This window comes from Amphibalanus amphitrite, unplaced genomic scaffold (assembly GCF_019059575.1).
Source record: "Amphibalanus amphitrite isolate SeventyFive unplaced genomic scaffold, NRLGWU_Aamphi_draft 000342F_arrow, whole genome shotgun sequence".
Lineage (NCBI taxonomy): Eukaryota > Metazoa > Arthropoda > Thecostraca > Balanomorpha > Balanidae > Amphibalanus > Amphibalanus amphitrite.
This window is the reverse complement of record NW_024881837.1, coordinates 513,031-526,530: the sequence shown is the minus strand read 5'-3', so window position 1 is coordinate 526,530 and position 13,500 is coordinate 513,031. Positions and strand designations below refer to the sequence as shown.

The 13,500-nt window shown below is 54.3% G+C and overlaps 1 protein-coding gene across 1 annotated transcript in view; it reads left to right on the top strand.

The window, feature by feature from the left end:
* LOC122389051 (proteoglycan 4-like) overlaps positions 1-13,165 on the top strand; it is a 114,271-nt gene extending 101,106 nt beyond the window's left edge. The window contains exon 4 of the mRNA XM_043380721.1: positions 11,885-13,165. Within this exon, the coding sequence (XP_043236656.1) occupies positions 11,885-12,350 (466 nt within the window). The 3' untranslated portion in view covers positions 12,351-13,165. The remainder of the gene's footprint in view (positions 1-11,884) is intronic.
* Positions 13,166-13,500: the final 335 nt, after the last annotated feature.

Here is a 13,500-nt window from a genome sequence, read left to right as displayed (position 1 = left end):
TAGAGCACCTCATGGGCCCTAAATAGCCACACTAAGGTCTCCATAAGGGCCCCACGCCGACTTCTGAGGGCCTCTTGCGGCTTTTAAGGACACCTCGGTGGTCTCCAAAGGCCCGTTAAGCCTGAAACAGACTCTTTCCGCAGTCAGGAAATCGCATGCGAGAGCCTTTTCAAATAGATGGAAGCACGCTCGCATCAATCGCACGCACCTCCCGCGAGCGATTGATGCGAGAGGAATTACAATGTTTTTGAATAGGCTCTCGCATGCGATTTCCTGAACGCGGAAAGAGTCTGCTTCAGCCTTTACTGGCCTCTGAGAGGTCTTACCGGCCAATGAGGGAAAGTTCTAGGGGCATTTCCCACCTGTGATGGTCCCACACTTATTTTTCTGAGGGCCCCATAACGGCAACTATGGGGCCCTCGTCGGTGCCTATGAGGGCCCACACCGGTGTCTCTGAGGGTTTCACACCCCCAACTCCGAGTGCCTACACCAGTGCCTATTAAAGCCCTATATCGGCGGCTCTGAGGACCCACCCAACACCTGCGCATCTAAAGGCCACCCACTGATGACTTGAGGGCCCCACAACGGTGACCCTGAGGGCCCCACCGGCGTCTGACAGTACCATGTCGGTCTCTTAGGACCCCGCAGGACTTCTTCTGCCGGCCTAATAAGGACCCCTTGCCGGTCACTGAGACCCCCTGCCGGCTTGTAGAGAGTTCGCGTCAGCAGCTCTAAAGGCCCCACACCCGTCTGTAACGGCTCTACACCAGCGTCTATGAGGGCCCGGAGCAACGCCTGTAAGGACCCTCATCGGCGCCTCTGAGAGAATCACACTAGCACCTCTGATCGCCCACACCGGCACCTGCATGGCGGCCCCACACCGGTGCCTCCCTTACCGGCGGCTCTGAGGGCCCTACGCCGGTGATTCTGAGGGTGCCACCGATAACTGAAGGCACCACACAAGCCCTTAGTGTAGCTGAGCTTTAATCCCATACCGGCCCTCCGAGGGCGCCACGTCAGTGCACTCATTGCCCCACACCCCTCCCTCACACCCGGAGCGGGTAAACTGTGTTATACCTATGGCAACGATTTTACCACCGTTGTACGTTATGTATTTCTCAAAGTTGACTCAAAATGGTCCAGTACAAAATCTGGCCTGCCAAACTTATGGCCAGGGTCAGGCCCAAACACGTTTTGGGCAATCAGTCTCAGTCCATGACTCCATTCTTCGGCAACTACGGTGCAAGGCCGATACTGTAGAAACTTGCAATTTGTACCCTTGACCTGACATTGACCTTGACCTCAAACTTTAAATTAAGTGCATGTTTTTAGTTATTCGTGATGAGATCTTTCGATTGGCGTTTGAATTTTCCAAATCCGACCAATAGTTCGGGAGATAACAGGGGGGTAAAATTTATTCCCCCCCCCCCCCAGCCCCGCGCGTTCGGCTGGAGAGTGGAGACCCCAGCCCCGCGCGGGTTAATGCATTGGGTGAGCCAAAATTGTTTTACAGTGGCGCTATTAAAACAAGCTCTCGAACCGATTTAACATCATTTCTTGCATGATGCCTGATGGCTACAGTAAAAAAGAACAGCTAAAAAAACTACAAAAACTATGGAATGCCTTTCTGAAAGGTATTGAGCACCCCCAATGATTTTTGGAAAACTACACCCATGGGTCCGAGATCCAGTGAACGTGAACCAACCGTGCAGATGAGAAAAGAGTTGAGCTATTCATGTTCGGAACGGACGATTAGAGCGGGAACATCCATGCTCGGGACAGATGTTTGACTTGTTCCAAGCTTATAACTCCAAATCATGCCCCTTCTATAACTTGTTCCTCTCCTGCCTCTTCCCGCTCATATATCATATTCTACACGATCTTCAACATGATGTGGCAGTTCCACTTATCTGTGGATTGTCAACTTTCGTTTCGCTCACGAAGGCACAGGGTGTAAATCAATCTATGCATATTGGGTGGACGATTTTCTCCGTCTCCTGACGTGTGCAGAAGTGGAGCATGACGTGTCCCCTCAGCTGCAACACAGCTGCAGTCTGGGGGCGTGAGGGGGCGTTCTTGAAGGTCTATCGACGGTCGCCTGAAGGTCGTGTGCCCACTGCCTGCGGCAAGGGGCCTCCTCAGGGTCACCAGGGTCTTGGAGGGTTATATGTAGTGCAGATTTGCGGTCATCTGTTTGTCACCGCTAACGTCCATTCTGTCTTGTACTGTTGGTTAACTCGGGGATTCGAATTTATTTTCGAGGATCAATTTCGTCAATTTCGAGCCAATTTCGAGGATCTGTCTTGTAAAATGTACGATTTATAGTAGCGCTCGACGATTCGACTGGACCGTTGGGATATCCCCAGCTGCCGTCCTATGGTGTTACTTTTATCGTCTCGTCTCTCCCACCATCACCATTACTGTCATAATTACCGATATTACGGCCGTTAGCCGGCGACTTCTCGGCGGGGACCGTGACCAAAGAAGTGCTGGTCGTTTCCCACAGTACTCGTATAGGCCAGACAGGGAAAAACGCTCTAGGGTATGTTTGAAGCCGTTACCGGCTGGTATCTTCTCCAAAATACTGGGGTTTCTGTCTTTTCTGGCCATCCCCGTTGATCTGCGCCTTCGACAGCGCAGCGCACATGTGACACGACAGTGAGATGGGCAGAGGAGAGAGAGAGAGAGAGAGAGAGAGAGAGAGAGAGAGAGAGAGAGAGAGAGAGAGAGAGAGAGAGAGAGAGAGAGAGAGAGAGGAGAGAGAGAGAGAGAAAGAGAGAGAGAGAGAGAGAGAGAGAGAGAGAGAGAGAGAGAGAGAGAGAGAGAGAGAGAGAGAGAGAGAGAGCTGCGACCAACCTGGAAAGCTTTGCCGTCATCCGTGGGCGTATGACGTCACTGCACATATATACTGATGACGTCACCGTATGTGTGCATGGCGACTGAGCCAATGACGATTTTGGCCGTCAGAGATGTTGGCCGAGCTCTCAGTAGACGGCCGCTGTGTGTTCGGCGAAAAGACGGTGGGACAGATTGGTCGGCGGACGTGACACGTTGCATTGCCATGGGCGAGCTCTCCCGGGCCTCAGGGCCTCAGGGGTGATTGCAGGAGACAAATCAGGATGTAGCATAAAATGATCAAATGGTCGTTTAAGACCCTCGCATCGTGAATAGACCCATACGAAAAATTGAACCTTCAGTGCGATCCGGGACATATTACGTGCCAGTGTCTGAAGGAAGCTACCTACCAAAGTTCTCTTTTCCGTCGGCAGCGAAAGCTTGTTACATAATGACGAAGCTCTGCTAAGGTCACCGACGCTGATGAGTCCATGTCCCCATAGACTCATCCAGACGGCCTTCCGGAAGGGTGCCGAGGTCGTGTCGCCCGGGATCGTCTCCGTCCACCACTCGTGAGCTGGCCGTATTGATCGTTCGTAGCGCTTCCGGCCGGCCCGGCGCCGCGGTCGGCAGGGTATTTCGGGAGCTGACGCCGCCTGCTGGACCGTTAGTGTCTGCTGAGGACGGCCTGTCTCTGTGCATCACCGAGGTAGAGAAGCACTAGACCGTGAGGGTGCTGCTGCGATTCAAACTGCTAGTTATGTGCTATGCTGAAGCCTGGTAGTTGTAACCGTTTTGACTTGGAGGCTAGGTAACTTGACCTTGTCTTGAGAGTTGATACGGCGTCGTTGAGCGAAAATGCCGAGTACGGGCAGATCAGGGAGGATTCATTACCCTCTGCATTGTTTGTATTTGCATTTTTATTTGAATATAACCGGCAGCGGTTGTCGTATTGTATGGATAATGGCACGTCCGTGCCTGCAATGCCACACTACAGATCCCTATCAGAGGCAACATCAGAAGGCCATCAACGTCCATATCCGCGAGCCTCGCAGCCGCGTCTGCTCACCGCGGGTTTCCCACAGACACACAGCAGCCTTTTCTTTCTCATATCCCCGGAGCACTCGGCCAGTTTCCGTGCCCCGGCGCCGCGCTCGGCCGCTACCGTCTGATCCTTTGTACCGACTCCCTCCCAGTCCCCACGCACTGGCCGGCTGGTCGGCGCCGCTGTGTCGACTCTATTGTGGTTCCCGCGCGCGTCAGAGGTGGATGGGACTAGCGGTGCGGTACGCTGCTCTCGCGACGCGCAGTCTGCGCCGACCGCTCGCGCAGGAGACGGCGGCGGCCATCTGGGGGATGACGCGACTTGGCTCTCTGGAGTCAGACCGAGCCCTTGAGGATAGTCAGCCTGTTTGAGGGGATTAACGTCGCCGAGTACCGTATTTGGAGGGAAGGGGCAGCGATTCGGGGCTCCTGGTCAGATACAGATGCTAAGCAGAAGGGTTACGTAATCCTGTCGTAGTCTGACGATCCGCATATGGTCGAGTGGATGGGAACGGAGAGAGACGAGCATCAGTGATTCGTGGGACGGAAGGGACCGAATAAGGCCATGCAGCCCCAATATGGTAGCAACATAACTTGGCTTGTCCCCTGACCGGTCATTGAAAAGAGAATGGTTGCATCAGGTCTCTTTGGTCCCACTCTCTTTTTTCTAGCGACGCGGCACCACACCAAGTTTCTTCTTTCACTCGGTTTCATTCCTATTAGGCCACCGTGGCGGCTTATGATTTTTTTTTTTTTTTGGAGGGGGAACTCCGAAAAAATCGAAATTTGCGTTAGTTTGACGGTTTGCTTGAACCTGAACCTTCGACTGACCTGCCACGCATCTCGTTAGCGAAAGTCTCCCAGCCGGGGAGCGGAATGCGGCACAAGCTTATGGATTACGAGAATACTGCATTACTGTCGTGAGACCAGTTTCGAGGCTAGGAATTATGGACGTGAAGCTGTCTAGAATGAAAAGCAGGCGATTTCCATATATTTGTAATTCATGCTTGGGGTGCGGCACTTGTTGCCATGCCTTTCTATTCGTTCTAACCTATTTATAACTTCAGTTACCAACGTTATTTCATTCTTTCTTTGTCTTCTTCTTTGTGTTTTCCTATGCACTCAGCAGCATCCTGAGGTCGGTTCACGTTCAGCCATCTTTTGACTTCCCCTTTGGTCCGCGCCTGGCCAGATGAGAAGGGTGTGCCGTGCCCCTGCAGCAGCAAACACACCCGTCCGGTGTTTATTTAGAAGGCCCGGGTGAGACTCGGATCATTGTGATGAGTTCATCGCCATATCGGCGGCAGGCCGTCCATCGCGACTGGTTGGACAGCTGTTTGTGGAACCTGCTGCGGACCCGTCCATGTGGACTCGACTGGGAGTCTTTCTGTAGATCCGTCTTTGGACTGATCTGGAGATAGTCGGGGCAGTTCTGCGGATGCCGTTGGTAAATTATTCTGTCGGTTCCCTGTGGATCTGATTGAGCCTGTACCGGTTTGTAGATGAGACAGTAGACACCTGACACCCATCTGTGGATCCTCCTAAACGTTTCAGGCCCGTCTTTGGAGCAGCTGATGCCCTTCAGTGGAGACAAGATTCGTTTGTTGGGCTTGCTTCGGTCCAGACAGTTGCAGAATGCAGATGTCACCTTTCTCCCCTGGCATTGCCGTCTGGTCGGTTGCCGGCATGGCGCAACGCCGGATCATCCACCCGGGCTCACTCTCTCACTCTCTCCTGTCTGGATCCTCCCCTCTCTCAGTGCGGCAGCTGGAGACGAAACCCATGGCAGAGGCACCGATGTGAGAGAGGGAGGGAAAGAGGGTAAGGAGTGGCGGCCGTTTGCCGATGAAGTAATCCATGGAAGCACCCTGCTGCATACTAATGCAGCTCGGCCAACGCGACCGTTCTGTTTGAGCTTGACGTTGGCCCATTCCTATTCTCCGGGAGATGATTTATGGTCACCAAAAGAAAGGGATATACTTTTTTCATTAATTTATGGGCCCTGGGCTGAAGAACTGAGCAATGCTGATCCCCCGCCATCAGCAATAGCCACGAACAGTGTGATACAATAAACGTCAACATCGCTCACACTGTAAGCTCCGTCTCCGTTGTTCCGTCCGTTCCATTTAAACCTGCTGAGAAATACTATAGACGATGTGTGCTCTGATAGCGGCCATGACCCACTACAGGTGACTGTCAGTCACCTCGTGTCCCAGCTGGCGACACGGGCCTGTTTTTATCCGAACCCCTGTAACCGGATTGCTGATCACTCCCAGTTTTTGTCAGAGAAACTTGTAAAAACAGGGGTCTGACTGAAAGTTTAAGCCACAGAGCGCGTGGCAACAGTATCCAACCATGTCATCAGGTTCTCGGGGCTTTCGTCAATGCTAGAAAAACTTAAAGCTTGAAGATCGTTCCACACCACTGATAAGTCTCATGTTCTAATCGTTCGCCTTCAACAATGCCCTGCCACCCGTCTGCACAGCCGCCGCTAAGCGCTTTGATCATCGGGACACTTTGATCTGCAGCGGGGCCCTTCACGCTCTGCCGCTTGAGTTGCTCCTTCGTTCTCACGTCTTTGGTGCTCGGCGGCGCTGACTGAGCTCATCAAAGACCTGATGAGTAGTCTGTCTACGCCTTACGCTGTCCGGCGGCGGTCGGTTTCGAGTCCAGCTGGAGGTGCTGGCGCCGACGTTGAGTATTGATTGGCTGTACTGCGCCTGCCTGCTGTCCGCGCCGCCGCCGACGAGCCTGCTACCGCCGCGCGCCGGTCGGCCTGTTGAGACCGACGGATGATCGTCGCCGCCGCCGCCGCGAGGCGCCACCAGTCCGCCCTCCTCCGCCCTCCACCGCCCACCGCCCAGGCACAGACTGTCTGAGTCGCAGTTGGAGTCGTGGAGGGGGTGGGTGAAGGTGTCGGCCAGAGGCGTGACGCTCAGGGTACAGTGGAGGTGGTGCTAGTCGGCAGCGAGCGAATACAAGAGTGGTGAAGTGACCGACCTTGACTTCAGCCGAGAGCGCATGTGAACAACGGATCAAGTTGGTCTCTGAGCTATAGATAGCTCTTCTTGAGCTTGTGTGGCGTGAACTGAGCTCATCTTCAAACTGTGAGCTGACCAGTGGCCAAAGCAGTGATCTAGGTGATCTGGTGTGATCTGGTTATAGCCAGTGCGCTCTGCGGCCTGCTTTCTGCGGCGCCTGGCGATATAAGACTTCGTGAGGCGCTAGCCCCCACCGGACCGCATCGATCAGCCATGGCGGCCCAGGGTCCCGTCATCACCTACTACGTGCTACCGGTGGAAAAGCATCGGTGAGTGACGTTCCAGTCCGTGCAGACCGCTCTCACGTGACGTGGAAACGTGACGTGAGGTCGTGATGTGACTGACGTGACGTGGCCCTACTCGACCGTGTCCTTCTCTCATCGTCAATGACGCTGACCTCAGATGGATCTGCCCCGTCTGTTTATGGGACTGGGTGGGCTGGGCAGCCCGGTTTGTAGTTCTTCATGCCGTCTGATAAAAGCCAGCGGCATGGTTCTGTCGGGTGACGTCTGGCTTGTCCGAAACGGCGAAACCCGGAATGGAAAGACAGCCTGAGATGGGTTGAGGGTTTTCGCACGTTACCTGTGGCTGAAGTCAGCTGAAAAAGTAGCTACAGGATGTTGTCACTGGGCTTTGGCAGACCTCCCTCTACTTTGTCTTCATTTGTCCTCTGTCCGACGGGTATAGCACCTTCACAGCTGTGTCTGACCTCTAAACCACCGGCTCCCGGGAGTGACACGATCCCCGCTAGAAACCAACCACCTGTGCATCGGGTGGCTTTAACTCTCCCAGCGCGGCGACCACCTGTGAACGGAACGGCTTCTGAACCGTCACCCAACAACGCCTAGGATGCGCCGAGAGGGCGACGAGCCGTTGGATGGTCGTCTTTAGGGCGTTAGCACGCTGCTCGTTTAGTTCGTTTGTTACTCCGAACAGTCTTAGACGGGCTCCTGTTAATGTTTACTCACGCCTGAATTGGGGTTCATATAACTGAGTAAAGCGGTAAACACTGAACCTTACTGTCCTTGCAGAGGCAACTGCAACAGCAGCCCGTCTGGAAAGAGTTGTCGTCTGTGAATCTTCTTGTCACCGTATTGCACAACGCCTCGCCTGTTTTGCGTACGATCACTACAACAGTGTGTGGTTGGCGGCTGCGTCTGCACATCTGCACCGGACCCTGATTGTGTATTCGTGTGGGGAGTAAACGGGCATCATCTGTCTGTTGACGGCGCTGCCCGTCGAAACTGAGATGTGCGCTGATGGGATACGAAAGAAGGGGCTGCGGTTGAGCGGTTCGGAGGAGTGTTGAGAGGCAGTTGGGCTGGATGACTCCACCTAGAAGCGTCCCTGTGCCGCCTGTGGTCAGAGAGTGTCTAGTGTCTCGTTCCTCTGTGGTATCTTGTCTGTTGGGGAGGACTGGCTGGCGAGTCTTTTTCTGTTCTCTGTCTGAGTTTGGCTGGTAAGTCTTGCGTCTTCTGTGCGGCTTGCTGGCGAGTCTTGGTGTTCTCCGCCTGAGGCTGGCTGGTTAGACTGGCCAGAGCGGCCTCCCTTGTTCTGATCGAGCGCCAGGTCAAACAGTCGGCCCGGGCCAGCCGCGTGCCACCCGCCGGGCAGGGATCCAGCCGGCACCGCGCTGACGACAGAGGCCACGACCGTGAAGCCAGGGCAAGATTCTTCAGGCCAAGGAGCCGCCGGAGTGGGCAGGGAACTTATCGAAAGGGGCTCTCTCCCTCCTCCGTGAGATTGGAGGTGCGAGCCGTTCGTTAATAAATCTCCAGTTTGTAAACGTTTCTTACTTTTTCATCTCCGAGGGCTCCTTTACCTCTGCTTGAACTGTATTGCGATTTCTGGTTTCTTAGGTAGAAAGTGGCATCTAATTCCAAGAGAAGCGCAACCGTTTACGTGCCGTGCTCCGTTTTGCGGTCTTTTATTGCACCCGCGCTAACCGACGGCTAGTGTCAGTGTCTGTCCGCGGCGGGCTAGCGACTGAATAATGACCCCAGACCAGTGACAGCGCCACACAGGCCCGCCGTCGTCCAATCCACTCAGTGGGATGTGTCGTCCCGTGTGGCCAGACCATCAGACACGCGATCGGTAGTGGGGACGGGTTCCACGCAGTGGCCGATGGGACATTTTGCCTGCTGTGTGAGCCGGTTGCTAGAAACGACCGAGCATTGCTTATTGCTTGGTGGCTGGGAGGACTTGACAACTGGAGTGTCAGATGTTCTTTAACACAGGGCCATTTACCAACACCGAGCTACGTGACTTATGTCTTTCAGAGTCGGAATGGCTCATACTAGAGTCCCGTCCTGAGTCTTGGACGAAAAACTCTTGTACATTTAATGTATCGAATGGTGTGAAATTTGCGCAGTGGGAGACGGTTCCGGCACGGCGGTCTCCGATGGCCAGGCGATTTGTTTATCCCAGTAATAAGCAGCTCCCCGATATTTCATCTGACGGTAGCTCCTGTTGGAAGGGTAAACGGAGCTGGCTGCGCTGGCCATGACATTCCTACTGCCTCCCAGGTGGCTATTTCGGCTGCGATCGGGCCGACATCTAGTGACGCTCAGTTAAAACTAAACGGGCTGCCTCACGAAACAGCCGTGGGGAATCCTAACGACGCTCCTGGGCCCTGGCAGCCTTGGCACTCCGTTCGGTTGCTCCATTGTCCGATATGTAGCTATCTAGCCAGATCAGTTGTTTTCTGACCATGACCCGATACATTGCCACCCCGCTTCTGACTCCAGTCAGTACCCCTGTCCGTGACCCGTTCACACAAAGACAGCGGTCAGCCGGCAGGTCAGGGTCGTCGTCCGTCCCTACCTATCTCCCCATTGTAGACCAGGCCGGCGAGAGGGGCCGACGAGCCCACACCGGTCTCTGTGTCACTTGGCCGCCGTCCAGACCACTGACGGTGCGGCGAAGAGCCATGAGCACCCGCGCCCCACCTCCGCTGCAGATTAAATAAGTGACTGCCGAAGTGGGTAGAATTGACGAGCTCCGCTCTGGCTATTGGCTGGCTTGTTGCATTGAATGGCTCTATTCGATTCCAAGAACAGTTTAAGGTCATGAGTGAGTCGATAGTGGCGCCTCGTGTGGAAGCATCTGGAGCTGAATCGTCGCTATTTTGAGCCCCGTTTTGCGTCATTTACATAGCGGCGTCGAGAGGAATCTTTATTAAACATCACCAGTGATAAATCTTTGAATGCGTTCTGGTGTGGATGACAGACAGTACCGGAACGACGTGTTTTGTGGGTTGTTCGCTCAGCTTGTGAAGATAAAGTAAAAATAATTTGTCTCTTCGTCCTTAGTCCTTCCAAGTTATTGGAAGACACCCATGGCAGCAGTAAGGAAGTGGTGCTATAAGCCTTGACCAGAAGCATCCGACTTTGGTCCACTTTTTTGCCGAGGTCCGATTGGTTCGAGCTCAGCGTTGTGCAGTGGATCTGGATGGAACGACGGGCCTCGGGATTGACGGGCTGGACCGGCGCCCGCTTTATTATCAGTTCTGGAGCCAAATGGCGCCTTTTTTGGCCGCTGATATATCGCATTAAAGTGCCTCGTTCCGGGAACTGAGCCAGCAGCATCGGAGTTTCAGTCGGGAAGAGCTCGAGCTCCATGTAGCATACAGTAGACAGGTCTCCCAAGTCCACTGGACCTAAGAGCTCAGAGCTCAGAGTTTGCCAGAACCGGAGCTCCAGGATTCATAATCCAGAGCAGCACAAGTTCCAGATATAAAAGAGTTCAAGTTCACCAGAGCGCGAGTTCCAAGCACCTAAAGGATAGCTGAAGGCCCACGCTGACATCCGGTGTCGTACCGGGCCAGCTCGCGCCACATGGTAGCGGTGCCGTCTGGCCCTGACTGTCGGCTTATTTATGGACGAATTTGGCTCCAGACCGCGGAACCGTTTCAATTCACGGTCGTCGTAACTCACAGCTTTATTCCTACATTCTTGATTCAGGCTGGCTGGCAGAAGCCGTGTAAAACGGGAGCAGCGGTCTTTTGATAAGGTTACTAGGTCGGGGTTGCATAACGTTCTAACCTGATAAAAGTGATGAAGCGTGCTCATAAAAAAATGTTTTTTTTAACACCCGTGTTTTATTTCTTTCAGCATCGGGCACTAAGCCTGCATTTACATGTATCGTGATTTAATGATCATTGGATTATAACAGTCATGTATTGTTAAGTGAATCACAATTTTTGCTTAGATGATCGACTTTTTGTTTTGCTCTTCATCAGTATGACCACCTGCACTTTCATTCAACGTCCTTTATATTCTAATCCCGTTGTTTCACTCGCTCAGATCCCTTCTTGTCACATCCAGAGGTAATATTGATTACTTTGTTGACGCACTGTTTGGCTTCCTGTCCGTGGAGCGCTATTGAAGACGACCCTGGTTAGATTGGCTGCCAGGCTGCACGCAAGCATCCTGCGCGTCACTTGAACAAGACGAACTATGCTGGAATGGTTTTCGTCCGGCGTGCCTGACAAATGGGTGTGTTTTGTCACCGTAAGCCGGGTGGGAGTGTCAGGATCTGGACTTCAGGTCTCCTGGACTCTGGTTTCTCGTCCCTATCGACCGATCGCCTGTAAAAAGCATCGGCGGTTATATACGCTAGCATGATTGTTTTTTGTTTGGCGTAGGTAAATGAACTGCAATTCTATGTTCGGGCCTGCTCACGAATTCCAGTCACAATGAAATTGATTCTTCTGAGGGTGACGTCAGTTAACTCGCTTGACGTTGGCAACTACGTTTGACGTCAGTTGTCCCATATTAGCTCGCCGATCGTTTATGACGTCATCTGAGCGTTTGGACCCAACTGATACAATGACACCGTGATGTCAATTGACCCAACTGATACCATGTGACATCCCTTGACCTCTCTGACCTCCCGATGACCTTGTATGACCTCATCTGACCTCTGGTGACCTCATCTGACCTCTCCGCCCCTTCTGTCGCCAGCATGGACGCCGGGTGGGAGAACCCGTTCCGGCCTGGCGGCGAGCTCAGTAAGGAAGCCGACCAGATCGTGCGGGCCATCCAGTCGGGTCGACCTCTCGACTCCAGCCTGGACGAGGCCGACGCCGCTGTCACCGAGCCGACCGACGCGGCGCCGGCGCCCGTCAACGGCGGCCCGGCCGTCGAGCCGGTCGTGGCCGCCACCGTACAGACGGCCGTGGCAGCGGCACCACCGGCCGCCCGCGACGGCCCCAGCCCGGCCCAGACGACGACGACTGCTGCCAACTCGAGCACACCGGCCGGTCATCGGAACGGCGGCTCGGCGCCGGCGGCACAGACCGCGGTGGCCGCGCAGTCGCCGGGCACAGTCGAGGTGCAGCACACCCTGGTCAAGCCCGAAGATGCGTCTCAGGTGGAGCAGGTCAACTTGAAAAAGAAGCCGCGCGGCAAGTGCTGTGTTGTGCAATAGTGGAGGAGGGTGGCAAGGACGGCATGTGCGAGCCGATGAATTGTGATGTATAACGGCCGTCCGGCACTGGACGATACTGCGGACCGTGGTGGATGGTGCTGACATCTGCCGGTGGAGCGGTGGCGCCCTCTGTGTGGTTGCCTCGGGCAACTTTCGCAGACGGACGCGAAGTCGCGACGCCGGTTAGCTGGCCGCTTAGCGGACCGGCGGACGGCACCAGGCCGCTGTGACGCTGCGGAGGTGACGTGACGTGACGTTACACGTCGTGACGTGACGCGGTGTCGGCGGCAGTCCACTCTGCCTGTATGTGACGGGAATCGGCCGTCTTCGTACGCGCACGGACCGACCCAGTGCGGCGGCGGCCCCACGGCGGCTGATAACCAGCTATTTTGTGCAACATTAATGTTTGATGTTGGCCGGTCCGATCGGCCATGTATAGAGTGTGGACGGTGCTGTGGACCGAGCGCGAACTGTGACTGAGTGTGGCGGGAACCGGCCGACGTCGGCTACCCGGTCCCATAGGCTTTGCATGTAGACCATAGGCGGGAGGGAGGCTTGGTCTAGCGGCCGTCACCAGGGGTCGCGCGTTGTTATTATGTTGCTTCTTTTCCTGGTTTCTCGGTGGTGTCTGGCGGAGCTGCGGCGCGCTGCTGGCCCTGCTGAGAGGTCTGAGCGCTGCGCGGCGACCGCCTCTCCAGATCATGACCCCACACGACAAATGTGTACATTTTAATAGACGGGAGACGTTCATACTGTAGAATTTCATCTTTCCTTCATTGTTCGTGGCTTATACAAATATATGAAGTCATTATTTATTCTGACTTGACGTCTCTCGAGCTCGCTGGGCTTGGGGTTCCGTGTCGCTATGTAAAAGGTGCGCAATTGTGGTATTTAGTTGATTTTATTATTTTTTTCACCACCTGCACTGCCGCTGGTGTCCGGTCGTATCGCACCTTCGGCTCCTGTGTCACTTTCACGTTATGCGAAAAGTGGCGTCGACTTAGTCATAGATCCTAGATGAAATCAATATTTCATAAGCATACAGAAGTGATGTTAATGCTCAAGTCAGGTCCGAAGCCCCCCACAAAGCCTTTTTTCCAAATCGACATTTCCTAAGCATACGGAAGTGAGGTTAATGCTCAAGTCAGGT